This window comes from Anguilla rostrata, chromosome 16 (genome assembly GCF_018555375.3).
Source record: "Anguilla rostrata isolate EN2019 chromosome 16, ASM1855537v3, whole genome shotgun sequence".
NCBI lineage: Eukaryota > Metazoa > Chordata > Actinopteri > Anguilliformes > Anguillidae > Anguilla > Anguilla rostrata.
Genome location: NC_057948.1, coordinates 23,828,084 through 23,850,636, shown reverse-complemented (window position 1 = coordinate 23,850,636; position 22,553 = coordinate 23,828,084). Strand labels below are relative to the sequence as shown.

At 42.6% G+C, this 22,553-nt stretch overlaps 1 protein-coding gene and 2 long non-coding RNA genes across 18 annotated transcripts in view; 1 reads left to right on the top strand and 2 right to left on the bottom strand.

The window, feature by feature from the left end:
• The window catches only part of LOC135242566 (uncharacterized), a 235,752-nt gene extending 220,622 nt beyond the window's left edge, over positions 1–15,130 (bottom strand). For 10 of the 15 annotated variants that reach the window (XR_010326387.1, XR_010326385.1, XR_010326379.1 and 7 more), the window contains exon 1: positions 14,922–15,126. This is a non-coding gene — a long non-coding RNA (uncharacterized LOC135242566). Of the gene's footprint in view, positions 1–14,921 lie in introns of all 15 variants that reach the window. The other 5 variants (XR_010326391.1, XR_010326393.1, XR_010326392.1 and 2 more) reach the window with 4 other exon arrangements.
• Positions 15,131–16,503: 1,373 nt separating this feature from the next.
• slc24a5 (solute carrier family 24 member 5) lies at positions 16,504–22,486 on the top strand. Of its 2 annotated transcripts, none has more exons than XM_064313695.1 (9): positions 16,504–16,832; positions 17,324–17,503; positions 17,634–17,717; positions 18,230–18,333; positions 18,706–18,806; positions 19,296–19,579; positions 20,169–20,375; positions 21,339–21,440; positions 21,579–22,486. In XM_064313695.1, the coding sequence occupies exons 1-9, from the start codon at positions 16,673–16,675 to the stop codon at positions 21,899–21,901; spliced, it is 1,545 nt and encodes a 514-aa protein (XP_064169765.1). In that variant the 5' UTR covers positions 16,504–16,672; the 3' UTR covers positions 21,902–22,486. The 2 variants fall into 2 exon arrangements, with proteins under 2 accessions (XP_064169765.1, XP_064169764.1); XM_064313694.1 differs by having other exon boundaries at positions 20,166–20,375.
• Positions 18,228–20,248, bottom strand: LOC135242568 (uncharacterized). The gene is made up of 2 exons (XR_010326394.1): positions 20,123–20,248; positions 18,228–19,606 (listed from the first exon to the last, which is right to left on the bottom strand). It is a non-coding gene; the product is annotated as an uncharacterized LOC135242568 (long non-coding RNA).
• Positions 22,487–22,553: the final 67 nt, after the last annotated feature.

Sequence of the window (22,553 nt, the reverse complement as noted above, 5' to 3'; positions counted from 1 at the left end):
CAGGATAAAACCTAGTATATGGCTGAACCTAACACACGTGATCCGGCCAACCATTGGTGTGATTTCATAACTTGGCCGACCAATAGTGTAACTTCATCACTCACTCAGTCAGTCACAGACATTCGCTGTTGCGGTCCAGCCAAAAGAAAATGCATTTCTTTGGTTCATAACCAACATTTGGAACCAACGGGTCCAAATGTAAGGTAAAACACTCCTGCCCCTTACCTGAGGCTTCTCTGTCCAAAAAATGTGACTTTCAAAGGACTTGTTCAGACAGTTTTCAACATTTCTGAGCTGTTAAATGGATTTCTCAATGACATGTCAACGGTATTTATTGAATGAATGAGGCGACTTAACCAGTTTGCAAAAAGGTATCCCTTGCTCCATCAAAAATAATTAGATATAAAATACTGTGCATTACTGGCTGAAAACCAAGCAGCCATTCGTGTAAGTACATAAGAACGTCAATACCAACAGCCCGTCAGCTGGCAGTACAATACGGGGCGTATTAGGAGGCCCTCTGGAAGGACAGCCGCGTCTATATTTGTGACGTCAGCTCGTTAGAGCAAAACGCTCACGTGCTTTCATACGTCCTCATCGCGCTTCATGCAAAAGCCCCTTCAATTATGGTCCTGCCGAGATTCAACGAAATCGCACCCCACAGTCACTGACGTTTTTCCTTCTCGTCCTCCTTTTCACTCGCCCTAAAAGCGTTCACATGATCGCGGTACATTCCGAGCGCTCACATCTGGAATGCCTGGAGACTCGAGAGACGTCTGCTTCTCATCTGGAATGCACCATCTCATCTCACCTTCGCTCTGATCGCTAAATAGCATACCGAGTAGAACAAAGAGATCCAGCACGCCTCACATTTAATTTGAACGCTGTAGGATATCGCAGTTGCTCATCGGCCAGATTAATATAGTTTCTTTTTTTAACGCTGCAAAACACCAACTTTCAGCGAGGAAGTTGAGTCTGTCAGATCGCTTCTTGCTGGAGAATAATGTTCGCAAAAGTAATGAATCAATGCCAAATTTGTTAGCTGTAGAGAAACCTACCACGAGGCTCCAAGAAATACCAGCTGGCAGCTAACAATGCCGGTTACATGCTGCGGAGTAGGCCTACGTTTCGAGACTGCATGACGCAGCCAGGATCATTAATAAAAAAGGCAATCTTCCCATGACTGCTGCTCCAATTCTCTCAGCTTGGTATGCCTGGAAAGAAATCACTTTCAGCAGCTTTTTCCTGGAGATTAAAAAAGGCAGCAATTATAGCAAAAATTTGCTCTCCACACATTCAATTCTTTCATTTCTTCCTCAAGTACTTAGAATATGAAACCTTTAATTTTCATTTGACACTTTAATTACACTGAGGTGTCTGAGGGGCACATTTGTACTAATCACTGGGGCAGAATAACCCTCCATCTTTGGATTTCGCCCCGTTGATGTCAATACAGGGAACATGCACTATAGAAGTTCAAAGAAATCCAGAGTATTTCATTTCAGGAAACAAGCTACAAAAAGACTGGTCTGGTTGGGGGGGGGGATCACAGTTTCATGCACATGGCAACAAGCCACCATACTGAAATTTACTGAACAAACATCATACGGAGGCCCACAACACCAGCAAATGAAATAACATAAGACAGTCTCGCTCATAACAAACCCTACGCCTTCACCTGCTTTTTAAAAAAAAGCTAATAAATGGAATGAAAAAAATAACCAGGTCCATATTTAAAGTCTCAATCGTTTTGAATGAAAGAGCATGGAGCATCAGAAATTCAGTTCTGATAAAATGTACTTCAGATTAACCCTTAAATCAAATAATTATGAGTTTCAAGCTATGACATCAGTGATCACTATCGATCTTGGTCAATTCAATGTCAGGCACTCAAAATCATTCCTTCTTTGGCCTTTGTTTTAAACTGCCACTAAAAGTGCCCATCATCCTTAGAGGACCGACCATCCCTGCAGTTACAGGTTATGCTCTGCGTGGCATTATAGTATAAAACATCACGTCAAAACACAGCAGAAATCAGAGTCTGGTTTTGGATGAAGGTGCCCGACTGCTCGATCAGAGGAGGGGAGACCAGGCTTAGAGCTGAATGGGATTACAAGTAGACTCCATTCCTATCTCAATCTGCACCATCATATGCCTCTGTTTAGGATGTGAGGCACAAAATGGTTAGCAATGGTTAGCAAGCTGGCCTAGAAACCTAAACGCTGCAGGTTCGATTCCCAGGTAGGACACTTCTGTTGTACTCCCAAGCAAGGTATTTTGCCCAGATTGCCTCAACTGTATAAATGGATATTTTAAGAAATGCAAAAACTGTGCAAGTGGCCCTGGAGAACAGCATCTGCTAATTGCCTGTAATGTAATGCAGTGAAAAAACTCCAACCTGAAAAACTTGCCCTCAATGGAAGATTAGGTTTCTTTACAATATTCGGTTCACATTTTTGAAGAAAGAGACCCCAAAAAAGAACAAATTCATCAGAATATCCAGGATTGGGGGGGGGGGGTGGTGGATGTGACTCGCGTGACAAAGAATCTTCAAAACAAACTTAAAAAGCAGCAGGAGCCCAGCTTATACCTGCAGAACTTTCAGAAGGAGGTGAAGGAGCTCACTTTAACAGGTAAAGGTGCTTCTTATCCAGGTAAAGCACTAATTGTGGTGGAACAAGAGGCAGCTTGCTGAGTGGTTCATGTGGCCAGGACCCCCAGTAGAGAGGGGCGGGGCTGTGGAAAATCCCAGGTGCAGTGAAGTAATCAGCCTGCTCCACAGGAGCACACCTTGTTATTGTGCCTGTGGGCCCTCCCTTTTTGTTATCAGACTCCAGGAATTTGGGAGGGGGAGGGGCAGCATGTGTGCGAGTTTCCCAATCAAACCCTAGGCCCACCAAGGGGGCGTCCTGCGTTAGTCACTCACTGACTAAGCGGGCTTTGGTGCAGCTAAGCTAATGAAATCCCCTGCTGATTCTACCAACGACAAACCCGCCTACCAGTGTAGGCAGTCCGTACGGGCAACGAGACCAGACAATTTGCAACATGTGCATCATCTCTTTTTTCACCTGTAACAGCCTAATCTGCAACACAAGCCCATAAAACTGGGTGTGACAGCCACAAGTTAGACATTTTAAGTGTCTGTGGTAACACATACAGACTTTTTCCTCCTATGACTAAAGCTTTGCATGTTTCACACAGAGAGACATCAGACTGCTTCAGTTGGCAAACAACCAACAAATTTCTGTTTGGCCAAACGGCATTAAATGACCTTGTTTTTTTTTGTTTGTCTTTTTTTTCTGTCTCAAAGGAATTCATCTCTCCAGAACAAGCTTTTCTAGCCTTGTACAGCATGGCCTCAGAACCATTTCAGCCAACAGAAATGCATTTTTAATAGGCATCACTGGGTCCTCACAGCATTAATTACTTGGCACGATTCAATACGCTCGTACACAAATGGTACCTTAATAGTTTTCTCCACTATCCTAGAAGTTGTTCCCCTGCATCCCCCACCATCACCATCACCCCCCTCCTCCCCCAGGCTCATTTTCCTCCCCTGTGAAAACTCAGCAGAGTTCAGCAAACAGAAATAAATGCACAAAGGGCCTCCCCTCACGGCCCAGCCAGGATGCAAACAGATCGATGTGAAGCAGCCGCACCAGCGAAGAGACGATTTCGCTCAGCGCGTTCTCCCGCCGAACACTGGCCCTTTTGTGCCGCAGAAGACCCACCTCAAAACTAAGGCGGGCTACTTGGAGAGATGGCAAAAGCACAAGTTAACGACAGACAGGCCCCAGCGCAACAGTGACGACTGCGAGATGAAGAGGCTCATAATCCGCAGAAAGAAAAGAATATAAATCAAGCAACCAAGATGCACCAAATTAGAGAAAGCAACAGCCTTGTGAGTCCTGTGCTTGTTCATTGCAACGGACTGAGCACACCTTATGTCATAAATTACATGACTTACAACTCACTAGTGCATTGCACAATGCATTTACCGGCCACTTGCACTGTTATGCACTCAAATTTGTACTAGCCTACTAATTACTTAATGTTTACTGCTTTATATTTTTTGAATTTGTTAATAATGTCTAGTGCTTATACTGTGGGAGACAGCAGGGACCAAGCATTCCATTGTGCTGGTTACAGGTGCCAATAAAATTCTTGATCATCTGCCTGGCACAAAGGTTACACATCTGTACCACCTACAGATCACCTTCCCTGAGTTCATTTGGAACCTGGCAGTTTTTCCTAAGCAAAGAGCAGAAAGACACAGCTTACACAAGCCATTATCAAGAGGGACACACAGGGAGAAATGATGTGGGGGAAAGCTCGGTTTTTAAGAGGATGTCACTTTGGGAAGACGTTTAGATCACTCACAGACCCTCTGGCACATGGGGAGAGCACCTCTGATCCCATTACAGAAATGCCTACACAAGTTACATTACATTACAAATATTCTGTCGTAATATCTTTCTTTTTTTTCCTAATGTGACAAAACAAAAAAAATCCTTTTTTTTTTTTTTTTACTGTGAATATTTTTTACATGTTGTACTCAGGGGACCAAACAAGTTCAAATGTGGTTAGCAGAACGTGTTGGTTAACTCCAGAGGGAGGGGCGGGGGTGTAAACAAAGTCCAGGCGGGGTTTTTTTTCCCCCCCTCTCTTCCTCAAACAAAACAGGAATAAATATTGATGGATGATGTTGGACTAGAATGTTGTCAGTTTAAGATAAAAAATAAAAAAAAAGGGTCCTGGAAAATAAAGCAAACATTTGCAGAAGTGTTTAATCAAGGCTGAGGTGAGGAGGGGATAAGACACACTGATAAAACAAAAGAAAAAAACCTCACGGCACACGGCACACCCGCTCAGCTTTCAGCTGTCGCGTACAGCTCTTTTTACACACTGATGTTAAACTGATCGCTAGCGCAGGGAGGCAAAAAAACATTTCAGATGAAATTTGCATTTTCAAGTTAAGTATCAGGCATTTTAACAGTAAAAGTGTCATTCATATTGAATATATTCACAAAGCAGGAGCCCTTATCCAGAGCCATTCGCAGATCAGTGAAATGCAACAAAGGCTAGATGTACTGCAGTCTAGATCAATGTGTGAAGTGTCGCTGTGCCTTCAATGCAGAAATATGCACTTTCATATATATATATAAAATAACTTTAGGTAGAGACAAATGCAGTTGATATGCTATGTGCATTTATTGAATAACAAACCAAAGTATAAACTTTTTTTTCCATCTCTACATACATTCATAACACAAAAGATGAATTTTCTCAGACACGACTTTCCTCAAAATAACTATCCAATCATTTTTCAAAATGGGAGGTTTAGGAGTGGGAGGGAGGTGGAGGGGTAATGAAATTGAGTGAAATCTTATCTACTTCAAGATTAAACCACAGGTAGCCTAATACCTTTAGCCTGTAGTACAAGTAAAATAGGCACTAAAGTTGCAAGAAATAAGGTAAAGAAGGAAGTGTTAGGCTTAGATGTGCAGGGCCAAGTAAACATATTGTGGCAAGAAGATTATTCCCAGAGAGAAATTGCAAATAAGCTTAAGATTTCGAGGTGCAGTGTTCAGTACATACGCAGAAGGGTCTGGCGGATGGACAGTAACGTAACAGCAGAAGAACAGGAAGATCAAGAGGCACAATACAAATATATTGTGTAGTCAAGCAAAAGAAACCAACAGGAAACTGCACCACAATTACAGGAAGAACTCAATACTACTAGAGAGAAACCAGTTTCTCTGACTATAATGAAATGGCCACTACAATCTGCTGGTCTACAAGAATGTGCATCTGTGAAAAAGCCCTTGCTACGTGCTGTACACAAGAAGAAAATACTCCAGAGGGTCAAGCACCATCAACACTGGAGCAAGAAATATTGGCAGATACACATCCTATTAGACCAGCAGATCATAGCTGCTGTTTCACAGTAGTCAGGGAAACAGGTTTTGCTCCGGTTGCATTGAGTGCTTCCTGTAGTTGTGGTGCAGTTTTACGACTGTTTATTTTGCTAGACACCACAAGATATTTGTGACATACAAGATATAAGATATATTGTGACAAGTATATATACGGTAAAGGCAGAAAGGAAATATAGCAGAAGCTTAATGCTACATTAATCGTTTTGGTTTATGCTAAATCAATAACAGATTTAGAGCTTTGGAGAAAACTCTGATGTTATCCGAAACCACTCCTGCTCACGTTCTGCCATTTCAACAGCGCACTGAACATGAAACATCTTTTGACCCTTGTGAAAGCAGTTTTTGGCTTTTGCAGACAGGTTAATGCGTGCTGTGTATTATGAGCAGCCTACACTATGCTTCTTCCCAATCTCCGTCAGAAAAAACAGATCAACTGCAACTTCTTCAGAATGCAGCAACACCTATGTTTACTAGAACCAAAAATATAACAATTTAAATGGCACATGTTACGGCAGTGCTGAAAAACTGGTTAGCGGTGAGTTTTAAAATTGATTTTAACATTATTGTCATGTTGTTTTTAAGAATTCATTGGCCCAACACCAGAATGGAGTACATGAGGTGAAATTTTAGAAAGACACCTAATCTAACCTTGCCTCTGGCTTCAAGTGGTGCAGGTTAGGATGCTTGGAATGTCCCCGTTTGGCTGGGCCGACCATATGCAGCAGGGCTTTGACCACAAGAGGGGCGGAGCTTGGAGTTGGCCCAGTGTGCCACACCCTCCACAGTGCACCCCAAGTCTACACTGCCACCCCATCCACTGAGGGCAAACAAGAGGATGCCAACAAATATCAGGGGCAGGGGTGAGGGTTGTACAACAGGAACCATGGGGGATAAATAAAAATTGCCTTTAAAAAAAAAACTGCAACGCCAGGGGGTGGGGAATATATGATACTGTGTGAGAACACATGGCCCCACCTTAAAAATGTTTACCTGTAGGACTTAAGCTGCGGAAACCGTATTTTGTGTGTGCGTGTGGGTGCGTGCGCGCTGTTAAATAAAGGGTTGGGTTTAAAGACGTGGGTTTCCCTGGCTTGACTGAGACTCACATGTGGAAACTTGTGGCTGCATGTGATGCAGCTCCTTAGACCTACTGGGTGGGGCCCACCGCTCCTGTGGTGTGTGTGTGTGTGTGTGTGTGTGTATATTTCTTGGAGGGGAGGGAGGGTGGGGGGGGGGGGGTGTTCTGGTGTTCTCTTTCACCAGTCGCTCCCCCTGCCTATGCATGAATTTCCCCACTCGTTATTCAGAAGTGACAGTGTGCGTTCATCTCAACCTCCCTTTCCTAATTTATGTCATTTTTGACAGCTGTAGAAAACAGGACATTTTAAATTAAAGTCTAACTCACACTCCTTTCCTTGGAAGAATGAATCTGCAAAGCACTCTAATGCAATCAAAGCCTCGAGCGCCGCTCTTGACAAAGACCGATTCATTCTTAAGACTTAAGGAGGCAAACAAACATGCACAAAAACAAGAGAGAACAGCACCTTATTTACAACTGAAGACTGACTCACATCTCAGCCTGAAAGAGCCGGTGTGCCACAAACGTCTGCAGTAAATCTGTGTTTCTCTCATCTTCACAAAACAAACCGTGCCGTTAAACACGGCGCGCCACGTCAGGTTCAGACGCGCACACAACCGAACGGCGTCAAGGGAGGCGCATTATATCCGTTCCTGATGCTTCGACAGGGACAAGCCCAACTTTTTCTGCACAATGCAGCATTGGAAAATGGCTTTTTTTCCCCCCCAGACTCCATTTACCTCTTCAACACTCACATCTGACTGAGAACAGAGACAAAAGAGAGTGAGTCTCGGGTGCGTAATCCGCTCCCCCCCTCAACGTAAAACCCCAAAACAATGCACGTTATTATGCGCACGTAACAAAACCTTCCATTGTGTCAGCGCACAAAAGGGCCGTATGTGCAGCGGTGGCAGCGGTTAATGAGACGGAGTCAGAGACGGGCGCTCCCGCGCACCCGCAGAGATGCGCTAGCGGAAGAGAGGGAAGGGGGGAAAACAGAAGAACATTCAAATCAGCGCCATAACAACCTGTTAGCCCAATGAAACGCTTTAAACGGCCATTTCAGAACATTTTTTTCCACAATCAGCATTGCATTTTCCCCAAAGCATTGCAGAAAGCACCGTCGATAGAAAGGAGAGAGTTCTTAGTTACATTGAGCATAGACACTCATGGGTGATAGTTAATCTAAACAGCTATTAATGGAAATATTTAATGATTACAGCCGTTATGAGACTCCCTTCTCAGCCATACTTTAGAATGGATGCACAAATGAGTCCATCAGTGACTAAGTGGCCATTAAATTGCACTGGATGGGCATTCTGGCAGGTCTGCAGCCATTTGGAACACAGTAGTAAAATATTGCTCTGTGTGTAGGAGTGGGGGTCAGTGAGAGGCATGAGGGCCAGAGCATGTTTATTCAGGGTGCACAAGAGGATGTGTGTGTGTGTGTGTGTGTGTGTGTGTGTGTGTACCTACCAACCCTCCCCAAAAAGCCCCTTGTCCAACCAGAAAATATTCTGAGAACCCAATACATTCTAATCATTTGGCAGACGGACTCACCCAGGGCACCGTACAGTATAAATAAGAGAAGACATTTAATCATGATCACCACGGCTTCCGAAATAACAATATTTATGTTGATCATTTCTGCTCATCCGGTTAAGATGCGGTTTGTTATTGCTGCGCCACTTCAAGCACGGCAGTCCTGGGTATGAGGCAGAACAGCACACCGCTCTGCTGGCAGCGGTCAACGGGCTAACAGCTCAGCTGACCCGCACACACACAACCAGTGGGGGCCGCTTGGCCCCAGCGCACCACCGCCAATCAGACAGACCTCTGAAGAGGAAGCCGCAGGGCCCGCTCCGCACAGACGGGCCCGCTAGGCTACAGCTGGCTGGAACCCCAGCAACAGGCCAGACAGCAGCACAACACGCAGCTCTAGATATTATTCCAGGTCTTATTTTATGTCTTGTTCTATGTCCAAGCAATGAAAGGTGGCCACCCAGTCAGACTTGAAGGCTGAAAGTCAGTGGGTTTTGCTTGCACTACACAGTTTTGATCAAATCAGAAAATTAATTGACTGGAAATAAACTAACACAATTTAATGAAGGAGAATGATAATTCATGACAAATTAAAACAGAGTAATAATTTTGGGGCAAAAGCAGCCAAGCAGCCAATCGCAAGATGCTATAGGTCCTTCTCTTGCCAACAGGAATAGAGCCTAATAAATTATTTCAATTGCAGGCAGCACCAGATTCCTCCAGGATTTGGACCTGCTGGCCCATGAGAGGGAACATCAGGTGCCAGGATAATCTGAGGCGAGGCCAACAGCGAGCCGTCAGCCCATCACAGCTCCTCTACATCTCTCCATCCACAGACCTCGCGCGGAAACACCGCCAAGCGTTATCAGCCACAACCAACAGGACCGAAAACAGAGCAACGGGACAGCGGAGTGTGGAAACTTTTCAGTGGAAAAAACACAACTTTTACTTTTTTATTTTTTTGAAGTTATCCAAACACCGATACCACAACTTCTTTCATAAACCTTGTTTATTTAGAAATTGCATCAACCAGAGAAAACAACCATGACCTGCTGTTATAGATCAGAGAAGAGCTGCATGCTTCAGGAACACTGCAGATAATCACAGATTCTCTTTGATAGTCATTTTCGAGATCACATCACCCACTTAAGAGGGTCAGATTATTTCCACAAGGAACATTTTAGCTGTGTGAATACGCAACTAGAGTAGCTCTCCCTTAAGAATGCATTCAGACTCTTTTAGACTTTCAATCTGTAGATGTGAATTTCTGTTACTTACAAATGTAGTACGTTCGCCTTTTTAGCATGTTGCACTGCAATAGAAATTTGGAGCCCCTCTCTTCAAACCCAAGCCTCAGGGGAACAGACATGTTGTAATCAAGCACAAGTCGATGTGGTTTTAGCTTAGGGTATAAACAAAATCTGTGAAACGCTCTGCCCTACAGGCGATGGGTCTGAGGCTTAGTTAAGTGCTGTACCCTTCCTTAAGATTTCTGGTCTGCTGGTCACCCACTCAGGTGTGACCTGCAGTATTCCAGGTGAGCCCCTGACACGAAGCACCAGGTGTGTGTGCACTCTGAGCAGCGCCGATTGGCAGATACTAACACGTTGAATGGTTGGCTCCAAGCAGGAGGGCGCAGAGAGAACCAAAGCCCCCCCCCCAATTTCACTAATGCTGGAAGCCTCTCAGAGCTCCTGTTGGATTGGCTTTAATCACAGCAGCCAGAAAACCTCTTTTCAAAACAGTCTGCGATGAAACGAGAAGAGGGAGCAGCGAGACAACACCTGAAATGAAACCGTCCAATAGCCCGAGAGGATCAACCTGATATTCTGCCTCACTGAAAAAAAAAAAAAAAAAAAAGGAAAAACCTGCCAATTTAAATAATAGAACTCCCATCTGCTTGGCTTAAAAAGCCCGTTTTTGGAGCATCTTGATAAGAGATGGTACTGGGACAGCATGCAGTAAATCAATCTGCCTCTGCACAACACGGTCCCAGACGAGATCTTCACGGATGAAACAGGAGGATAGAGTTTAAACATGTCCGCCGTGTCAATTCCTTTTGAAGCTCACTTCCACTTTCGTCCACTTCTTTTTCTTTCTTTTTTTTTTCCCTTAATCAAATTCATTTGTTCTACTTTAGTCCAATTATTTGAAGCTGACAATGGCAGGTTTAATTAGGGTGCTTCTGACCCAAGCAGCAATTCTCAGCTTGAAAACAGAAAAGTAGTACTACTATTATTCTGATACTAAATAATGAGAGCAGGAGACAGAGCAGGTGCTTCAAGCAATCTCTTCAAAGGCTCTGTGCATTCCATTAAAGAGTGCAATTATGTAAAAGGTCTTACCTTTTAAGTGCATCTTAAGAAAAATGTTACTGTTGAAATACATTACCAGTGAAATAACTTTTTCTGACTTAAGGCCAAGTTCAGTCTAATTGCAACACATTTTGGCCTTATATACAAAATAACTATTTTGTTCCTTGCCTATATTCTTGCTTGGGGGGGTTAACTTATTGAAAGGAACCGAGACAGTTGGGCAGTGGTGCAGGTTTGCTGCTATGGTTTATCCACATTCTGGCATCAGTGTGCGACATTCCGCAGTCCTGGAGAAATAAGCAATGAACACATTCTTTATTTGTAACTCCATTTAAAAAGTTGCCTTCCCCCCCCCCTCCCATCAAGGTATGTGCAGGTGCAGGATACTGTGAAATTTTAAAGTCTTTTTTTCTATATTTAAGTGTTGATTCTGTGTAAGCTCCTGTCCCCAGAGTGCTCTTTGAAGCTGGTCTGGCCTCTTCCTCTTTGAGTCTAGCACACCACTAAAACAGACACATTTTACAATTCCGCACAATAAGACACAAGCCAGCTTAGTGAGATGGAGAAGGTTTTATAAAATGTGTAATGCCATGATTTGCAAATGTAATTTCATATATTCCACAGAGAGAAATGGTGTAATGCATTCTGGGATTTTATGAAGGTTAGATTGCCAGGAGTAGGTTTGAAACCATAAGAGAACTTCAGGAGCTTGTGTTTCATGATCATCAAACCAAAATGATGAACATTAAAGAATTTTATCATAATAACCAAGTCAGCATTGAGCAATAAACTGAATTTGAACCTTTTTTTTCTTTTTTAGATAACCACAACATCTACTGACAGTTCTTCAGAGTAGCTAAAAGTTTTGTAAGAATAACAGAAAATCCTTAACTTTTTCCTGAAAGGAAGTAAAAAGGATTAAGTGTCCAACAGTATGATTAAATCTGGCATGTGTAGCACAACTCCCCAGAATCAGTGCCAGTCCATGATTGAGGGGCAGAGGGAATGTAATACTTCCAGCAGATAGCAGGGTATTGCAGAACCAGAGTCCCGTGCCTTTCTAGTGTGGGGAAGCGAATACTCCGCAAGAGAAGCCGTTTTCATTAACAAATTCAGCGCACCATCCTCTGGCTCTCACTCAGAGACCCAGTGAGACTTCAGCTCCTCGTTAAACCGTATTATAATTGCGCTTTGGCCAGCAGTCGCCGCAAATATGAGACCAGAATAGAATATTAGGCTGTGATCCCGCCTCAGATTTCTGCCCAGCACTGAGTTTTTTTGTTTCCCTATGATTTTGGGCTTCACAAGCAGAGGACTGAGAAAACGTTTTGCACTGTTTGTTGTCATTCGGACATGTTTGGGCTTCTCCATTTTTAATAGGACAAATCTACACAACCTCTATTGCTACTACATTACTACAAAACACAGGACCGATAAGGTGCAACACTCATTGTGTAACATTTATTCATAACAATGAACATGTTAAGTCCAGTTCACACAGTAAGCATAGGCTAGGTCAGAGAGTACTGTTAAGTCAAACTAGGAGACATGGCAATGAGTTACAACATCAAGATAACGATAGAAGTTCAATATAAGTGCTAGATACTACTACAGTGAAGATTTGTATGCAATGTTAATTTTAAAAGTGTTTTTTGAAAGACGTCTGAAAAGTTTCAAAGATTATGCATTTTGCATAATGTCATATACACTATAACAGGTCACAGCTTTTTTCTAAACATTTAAAAGTTGTGGGTTTGACGTTTTAAAAAATGAAACACAAAATTTCTAAAATAATTCAAAAGACTATAGAAGCAAAATAGTTTTGAGTCAGCCAGTAGTCTAGTTTTCATTTCTTTTCTTTTTTTTTTTTTTTTTTAAATCGAGGCTCTATTTTTTAGATAAAAGAACTCAAATTTCATAATATCCCATTTTGTGGACAGCAGTCACATGTTAGTGCCACAATGCAGCCCCCAAATACATTCATGAAACTTGACTTTTCCTCAGCATCACTACATACATTAATTGTTATTTTCTTCACACGGTTTGCACACAGCGCTCGCTTCGATGGGAAGCCCAACATAAAGAAATGCTGCCGCTCTGCAGTCGGAGGAAATTTAAACCACTCTGTCCACGTCCTCCCTTTTCCAGGGCCTCACGCACAGCTCTGCACAAACACTGAGGGACAGCCTACATTTCCTGCCAGGTCGACCAAAAACCCATTTGGACTCTGAACATACATATTTAATAGCACTGTGCCCGAACAGACAGGGCAGTAAACAGTGTTGTTTAATTGAGTCTTAACCCTGCTCTAAATCTTTCATACAGTAAATGTGTAACCAATGTGTTTTTCCCGTCCTTTTCAGTGGTGTAATGGAACACTTGTGTGAAGGGGGAAGAGATTTGATTGGCTCCTCTCAAATGCAATGCTTCTCTGAAGTTAACAAAATGGAAAACAGTTGTCAGTTTGTTTGGCCGTGTGTTACAGTGTATTCAAAATGTTTTCAAAATGGACCACACTTTTGGAAAAGCACACATGAAAACAAAGGCTATAAGATAAATCACACAAGCATATGGTTTCATAAACAGCCTACATGCACATACTTAGCCAGCATGTTTTTCCATGAGGATTTGAGAACTTCAATGTCAACAAAGGCAATGAGATGCCCTTCTTAATTAAACCGGTCTTTGATTTATCCTCAAGCTCGCAAATCATGTATACAAATCATCAAATGTAAAAGTTAACAATAATTTTCCTTCACTAATGCAAATTACTATTTGACCACAGCATTCTTTCAACAGAAGTGAAAGACGCGGCCTTCGTACATAATAAAAGAGGAAATAAGTAACCCAGAACTGAAGAAAAGTATGTAGCGTTCGGAGGACAAATGTTCGACAACAGAAAGAGGAGATCATTGAGACAGACCTTTGCTGCCATCTGGTGGATAATTACCTGCATCTGTGTGGAACTTCATCTAAACCAGGAGTGCACAACTCCGGTCCTGGAAGGCTGGCCAGCGTGCTGGTTTTTTTCTCGACAAAATAGCTGGTACACTGCTGTACTTAACCAATTCTGTAAATTCTTTAGGATACACTTGCAGTATGTGCCTGTAATGGTACTGCGGCTGTAGCTGGATCTGACCATTATAGTATCTTCATCTGACAAATGTCAGATAAGATTGAGCTAATTAAATAATTTAGAGTAGAACTTGGCACAAAATCCTGAAACGGATCGACCCTTGTTGTGCACCCCTGATCTAAACTTGGGATGTGAGGAATCCGTTTCATTCAGGCCATAAAAGACTGCTTATTTTAAAACGTGCTTTAAAATAGCAGCTGGCACAAATTGCGGCAATCATGTAAAGTAGTTTACCCCAGTCATTCAAATTCACGCAAAGCGTACACTCCATATGTAGCCTAACAGGCAATAACATGCAATGGTATCGGAAGGAAAGTTTGGGAATTAAGTAGGCTACAGTAACCTCTGATATTGAAATGTAACATGCCATCACAAATGCATAACCTAGTGCAAAGTTCACAAATCTCTCGATCATTCACTATCAGTCCAATTCCGTACCCCTATTTACACCCAAAAATGCGTTGCCATTCATGAACCGAACACAAGAGGTCAAAACAACACGATCTGATACCCGTAATCTCACCTGCATCTCACATGGACAGTGAAATAGGCTACAGCTAATAAAACTCCATAAAGATATTTTTGTTCCTTTAATGATAACAAAACTGGAAACCATCCATAGTTCCAGAGAATCACTCAAATTGTCTTCCTTGTACAATTGCGGCAAACCGAATTAAAGTTTAGTTGCATGCTGCAATTAAGAATTGGCCCATATGCGCTATTTTAATATTCGATTATCAAAAAATACTTCCAATTATATAAAGTAAGCACCTCTATTCGTTTGATTTGTTTTCCTTTGATTCAACCACGCTAGTTATTTGCCTCTTTAGCGTGTCAGTTGGCTACAGCTTAAACCCAGATGCAGGGATACATTTAATCATGCAATTTATGTAACAGTCAACTTCACTCACCCACAACAAGCTTTTCCTTTCACAAATATATCTGTGGTGGCCGTTCCCATTTGGTTTGTCAGATGGGGAAAATATATTATTCGGTAATTCTCCAGAGAACAGGTAACAGCTTGTGGACATGCCCCAACATGACCTGGAAGTTCAACAGACTGATACACGGGCCCCTACCCAAAGTGAATTTCACTACCGATTTCCACCGGCAACGTTCATAGCGTGGGCTATTTTATTCAAATTCCTGTGACTTCGGCAATCAGGCGAGAGCAGTCAACTGCAGAATTTTAATATAGACCGGATAAAACATTAGAAAAAAAATATGATTGTATGGCCCGCCAACCCAACTACAAGCATTCTCTCAGATTATGTAAAGTTATTGTTGTTGTTGCTTTTGTTGTTAAATATGTAGGCTAATATTAAAATATTATTATATTTACAACATCACAAGGGTTATTGTAATTACACTAAAAAATGTGGGTTGTTTTTTCAAGCCAAATGCTAGGTTAAACCTGCTGGGTCATTTGTCTAAATTGTTTCAATGATTCTTGGGTTGTTTGGTTTAATCCCTCAGTGCAGCTGCTAAAAATGCTCTTATCCTGCTTGTCTGTTCAAATTCATAAACTCATTCTCCACAGCATCGTCAATAATTCATCATGGCATTTTGTAATCACTAGATAGGCTATAGCTGTAACTATATAGCTAGTCTACATAAAGGTCAAGGCAGTAGTTTTATTTTGTTTTATTAAGTTATACAGAAAATTGTGAAAACACGTTGTTATAGCTACACAGAGGCCACAACTGTAACAGCTGTTACATGTATAAGGACAGGTATTACCATCAACCCAGCATCCCATTTTTGGTAACCTAACATCCAAGTCCCGTAAGAATACACTCCGAAAACCACACTAACTTTTCAAGGACACATAGCCTAACTTTCTTAAATTATGTATGATTTGATTTATTTTGAAAAAAATAAAGCCTTATATCAGAAAATTACTTCCGGAACAGATTCTTACTTAGTAATTTAAAAAAATAAATATTTGGAAATATTTCTCGCAAGGTTATCACGTTGCTCCGTTCCTTTGGGAGGTGTCAGAGGACTGAATTGTAGGCCTACATGTACAAACCTGAAATGGCCATGGTCGCATTGTTCATTAAGTTATTGAACGTGTTACATTTATCGAGCGTTACATTTATGGCGACTCTCCCCTAGCAGTAGCAGAAGCAATGTTACATGTCAGCAGCTGTCAATTTCTTGAGAAAACAACAATTCCTCACTGTCAATACAATGAAAGGAATCCGTGTCCGAGTAGGCTACCGTTGAGTCGTGTAGAATGGAGGACCGTATCTTGAGAATAATTAATTATCCACGCCCTATTTTACATTGGTGTTATTATTCTCATTACATTGTCAAATTGGTGCCATGGATCGCATTATCACAATCGTTCCTTTCGACTGCTTTCAGACCCTGCGATGAGTGGTTCCCTAATTGGCCCAGGGCAAGTAGCGTACTTAGGAATACTTTAATCCCGTGATCCCCTGTCATAAGGTTTCCCCCTCATTTCTTTTTAAAGGATGGTTTTTCTTGTTAAGAAAATCATCTATCTTGCAGCCTGCGTAGAAATAACTTGAGAGGTGCATGAGAATTTGTGAGGGGCTTACGACCAGCCAAACCTGGGGTTTTAGCTGGCTTAGTGTAAGAGTCTCATGACTTTCTCCATCATTTCATACCATCTCTGTTTTTGAATTCAGGGACTATGGATAAAAACACATTTTTGCACAAGAGGAAGAAAAGAAAGGAAGTGTTATTTTATATCGCCTTAGTGCTACTCCTCACATACAGTGCGGTCCACTTAATATTCAAAGTTGCAGCAACTTCTCGAGAGCTTAGTTCTCCTAGAATTCGCCGGGATTTGGGTAAGTGTCAGTTGATGACAAGTGGCTTATGAATCGTGTTATTCAATTCGATGGGGACTGTAATTGCTGTTTGAAATCAATTTGAACAGCTACTTCAACGCCTGGGCAGAGGATCAAAGGGTCGGTCCTCTGCGACGAATCAACACTAGTGTTAGTTTTATGATTAGGCCGGTATTTATTTCATTATTGTTTGTATTTTGCAACTGCATAAATAATTGTATCGCTGTAATTTCGTTCTTTCGGAAACATGCACCTCTTTAAAGTAATTTTTAATGTGGTGGTCAATTCATTTTCTTTTATAGGTGTAATGTAATGTAATGTGTAATTTTGGATGTTATTTTATTTTATTTGAGTTTGCGATTATAGCCTAACATTTTGGCATGTAGCCTACTACCGCGGTCGACTAAATTGCGTTGACTAAAATTAATAACAATCTCTTATTTTTAGTAATTTAGTCTATATATCTAGTATCCCTCTTCTTGTCCTTACAGAAAATGAAACGCAATGCGTACAACCACAATCTTCGGAATTTCCAGAAGGGTTCTTCACCAAACAGGAAAGGAAGGACGGCGGGATTATTATATATTTTATTATTATTTTTTACATGTTTCTGGCTGTGTCGATTGTCTGCGATGATTACTTCCTGCCGTCTCTCGAGCTTATCAGTGAACGTAAGTACCTATTTGAAATGGGCTATTGATTGACGCATTTTATGACTGTAAACTGACAGAACATTCTCATGAACGTGTTGCACATCCGTTTGCTTGTTCGTTACTCATACAGGCCGTACTTTTCCTTCAGGTCTCGGACTTTCTCAAGACGTCGCGGGTGCAACTTTTATGGCTGCGGGCAGCTCAGCACCAGAGCTGGTCACCGCATTTTTAGGTAACATACTTGTTTAGTAGCCTAGTACTGCGTAGGCGACCTATTATCGATTCGCGTGTCAGGTAGCCTACGTTTGCACTGGGTTGTCACCACGTTATACACTCTGTTAACCAGAGTATGCAGATGTGATTATAAACGAGACTGACTGGGTAGGTTCGACTATTAAGCCGACACAAACGAATATTAGACATCCTAGAAATAATTAGTGAGAGTACCTGTTACAAGTGCTAGTACCACATATCAAAATTCTGTGTTAAGTCAGCTCATACACAGTAAAATGCCCAGTTTTAATTTAATGCTGAGCAGACGTGTCCAATAGGGACCATTTGTGCTCTGTAAGAGTTGATAACTTTGAGTATTTTACTGTGTATGCGCCCAATTGGAACTATGTGCACTCCTTGCGAGTTAATTGGATTCTGACAGAGTTAATTTCATACAGAAAGTTTGGCTGTGTGGTAGTATTGCAGTAATTGTATTAATTATGCATTGTTCATTCACTCATTCTTCCACAGGAGTGTTTGTCACAAAGGGAGACATTGGGATCAGCACTATAGTGGGTTCTGCAGTCTACAACCTTCTTGGTATTTGTGCAGCCTGTGGTCTCCTTACCTCTGTGGTATGTAATGTTAAGGTCGGCTGGACGCACTTACAAATTTGGGTCAAGCCTTTGTGTGATTGGGTCAACCAAACAGCAAGGAGATGAGTGGGGCCTGTGTTAAATATTGTCTGGTTCTTCTCATCTTCACCATGACTCATTTGGAATTCTATCACAGGGTAGTAAATACGAAGCCATTATGACATTTATGTTTACAAGTGGATTTTATGGCTGTGTCACAACTACCCAAAACCAGTGGCAGTGTGATTGATGCATCATGTGCCTCTGTGCTTTTGTATCTCCTCCACCAGGAATGCCACAAGGTCAGGAATTGTAAAATGCTCTTCACATCTTTCCCCCATGTTAAAATTCTGCTAACATCCTCCTCCTCAGGTTGGACGGCTTACCTGCTGGCCTTTGTTCCGAGACTGCATTGCATATGCGATAAGCGTTGCAGCTGTGATTGCCATTATCTCAGATAACAAGGTGTACTGGTAAGTCTCTCTTTTTGTTCCTGACTTCCTCAGTACTGATAAAGATCATAACACGGCCAAGTTTTATTGAACCACTCCAAGAGCCGACATACATTCATGCTGTACTTTTCCCTCAAACAAACAACAATCCATAGGTTTCGATATATATATATAGCCTATTTTGTCTTTTAATGGAAAAGCAATACCTTGCTCACGCACCGGGTCTTACTAAATTCCCTTCTCATTTACACTCCGAGAAACATCTTGCCACATTGTGAATGAAACATTCTCTTCTGTTCTCAGATTCATCAGGGGCATAAATAGTTGCTCTGGGCTTCGATGCCTTGGCTCACTCAGGTACACAGACTGGCAGTTTGTTTAGTTGACATGGAACACAGAGGGTTACAGCTCAATAATAAGTACAGCTATCCCTGCACACTGACATTAGACACAGATAAGGCTTTGGACTTCCCTTGTCTTTTTCCACGACCACTGTCTTCCATGTTCCAGGTATGACGCAGCATGCCTGTTGCTGGTGTACGGGGTGTACATAGTCGTGCTGTGCTTCGACTTTCGCATCAACGGCTACATGATGCGCAAGTTCAGCCCCTGCTGTGGCTGTCTGACGAAGTCCATGGAGGACAGCGGAGAGCAGCAGCCCCTGATTGGCTGGAACGAGCAGAACAGCATGCTGACACACCAGCGCTCTAGGACCGACAGCGGAATATTCCAGGACGACTCAGGCTACTCCCACCTCTCCCTCAGCCTGCACGGACTCAACGAGATTGCAGAGGGTGAGCTGGCCAGACCAGGTCCCTGTCCTTCAAATTAAAAAATATCACTGTTACAACCAATAAAATAGTATCACCCAATTTAGCTATTCTACAAGTGGCCAAAAATGGTAATTTCTTTTTCGAAATTACAAGTTTGTGTTTTGGAACTCTGCTTCCTCGATTACCAGTACTGATTGTTGCATCAGCATTAGAATGTTTAGTTAAGAACATTCTAATGCCGATTGTTGCATCAGCATTAGAATGTTTAGTTAAGAACATTCTAAGCACATATTTGTGATCTTGCACCTTAAAGGGTTAAACGTATACCTCTCAGAGGGCTGCAGGGTAGCTGTTCCAGTGAGCATGTGACCTACAGTCTGGTTGGGAGCCATCAAAGCCACTGTTTTTAGGGAGTGACAACACTTACTGTTGTAGACATACAAATACTAAATCATGCTGCAATTAACACATTTCAGTAAACAGCACTTAAGTTTCAAATGACTGTTTTTAAGATTTTGTTTAAACACACAGCAATCTTAAAAATGGTAAATTTGAAGCAATTACCTGAGTACTGCAGGTTTTTCATCTGTTCCTCCTTTATCTGCAGCAGATCATCGTAGTGTCTTCGCCATGCCAGAGAACGACCTGAAGAGAATCCTGTGGGTGCTGTCGCTGCCAACCATCCTGCTCCTGTACCTGACCGTGCCAGACTGCCGAAGAAGGTTCTGGAAGCGCTGCTTCATGCTGACATTCTTTATGTCTGCACTGTGGATCTCAGCTTTCACCTACATACTTGTCTGGATGGTCACTGTAGTGGGTAAATATACTGTGCACACTGGAGTGGATGGTGACATACTGGTGTAATTTGTTTATTTACAGAATACCTCCAGGTCTTTAAAGCAAAAAGCTACATGCATGCAAAAGACCTACATCTCAGCTGGCATCCTCAACTGGCTTTAAGACTGCGGTTCTCAAATCAAACGCCCTGTCTTTGAGAGGGTGGACATGCAAACATAGCATCTGTCTGGCTTTTGATATTAAAACAGCAATAGTGTGGGGGGGGGGGGAACAATGAAGTATTGAACAGAACTCTTCCTGCTAGCAGTGCAAGGAGAAATCACATGGTCTAAGTTGGGAGAATAACTTCAGGGAAGTTTTGGGGGGGGGGGGGGGTTGATAATCACATGCGGATTCAAATTCTTGAAATGCCGTTGTTGTGTCCTGGGGGATTAGCACAGGCCTTCGTCCCGAGTCAGACCTGCCTCTCCGTTAGCATGGGATTAAGGTCTGCTCAGCCTCATGGGATGCCATGTGACGCCAGGAGACGTGGTAGAGCATAATAGGATTATTATCAAACCAGTGCTCACAGACTCACATGGGAAAGTGAGGGAAGTGTTACTACACGAGCAGGACCCCCCCTCCATTCACCAGGAAACTATGCTCTCCTCTCGCGTCCATCATCCCACTGACCCCATACAACGTGATCACTTTAGACTCACGTTCAACCGAGACCATGCGCAGCCATGTTCAATACGAATCTCTGAGACAGGGTTGAGATGCCAAACTCAAGGCATTTAAAAAAATGAATTTATACGTTTATTTTCAAATTTTACTTATTACTGTCCTTTCAAAAAAAAAAATTAATTGTATCTTCGGTATAGTTCCTCTTATTCAGTGAGCCAATCAATGTAAATATCTGAGAATCAGCTCAACAAGCAAAATTGAGAGTAGCCATTTGCAACCTCAATGGCACCACCAGCCCATGTTCTGCCGTTAACAGGAGAAACGCTGGGAGTTCCGGACACGGTGATGGGCCTGACACTCTTGGCAGCCGGCACCAGCATCCCCGACACAGTGGCTAGCGTGATGGTGGCAAGAGAAGGTACAACAACCTGCATACACCGCTAAAGGGCGCTAACCAGTTTTATTTTAAATAAATTTAATTTTAAAATTTTAAATGGCATCGGTCACATAATTCCATAGCACATATTCTGATTGGTGGATTCCCTCTTTACTACAGGCAAGGCAGACATGGCGATGTCCAACATAGTGGGGTCCAACGTGTTCGACATGCTGTGCCTGGGGCTTCCCTGGTTCATAAAGACTGTGTTTGTGGACACGTCATCCCCTGTGGAGGTGAACAGCACGGGGTTGATCTACACCGCCTGCACCCTCCTCCTCTCCATCGTCTTCCTCTTCGTGGCCGTGCACCTGAACGGGTGGAGGCTGGACTGGAAGCTGGGCGTGTCGAGCCTGGTCCTCTACCTGCTCTTCGCCACCCTGTCCATCCTGTACGAGCTGGGGATCATCGGCAACAACCCCATACGGGCCTGCGGCGACTAAGCCCCGCCCAGGTCGGAGCTGCGTTCGGGAAACCGCGGTCACGCCGACGAACTTCATCTGGCCTTATCTCCGACACGCCCACCTCTCCTCAGCACGCTAATGACCGTTTACAACCCACACTGGGCCTTCGGAAGAGGCCAGAGCAGGAAGAGCCGCAGGACTGGGGGCAATAAAGTAAAACATGAAAACTTTCCACCTGCCTCTGTGACTTGCAGAAATTCTGCGATGCTTATTTAACAGCCCCGTACAGGGCTCATCCAAGCTCCTGCTCATAGCAGGAAGAACAATATCATCGGTCGGTCAGCGCTGCCAAGAGAAGCGTCCACATCAGAGTCATTTAGGAAACGTACCCCTCACTTAGCGGTTATTTCCACATTTGGTCACTTTTTTTCCCCTCCCCAGTTTCACAGACCCTTTCACACGGTCTGAAAACAAACAGGTTGCTACGTATGACCCATTCTCATTCTGTAACTAAGCAGTAAATAATGGTCTTCATTTTGGTTTATGGAAGAGAATAAAAAAATTCTGATGTAATCAATTTTTATATGAAAATTGTTTTTACTATTAAAGACAAATATGAGCATACACTTTTTTGTTTTGTTTTTTTGTGCCATTTGTGCTTTCACTTTATAAACGGGATATTGGCAGGCGG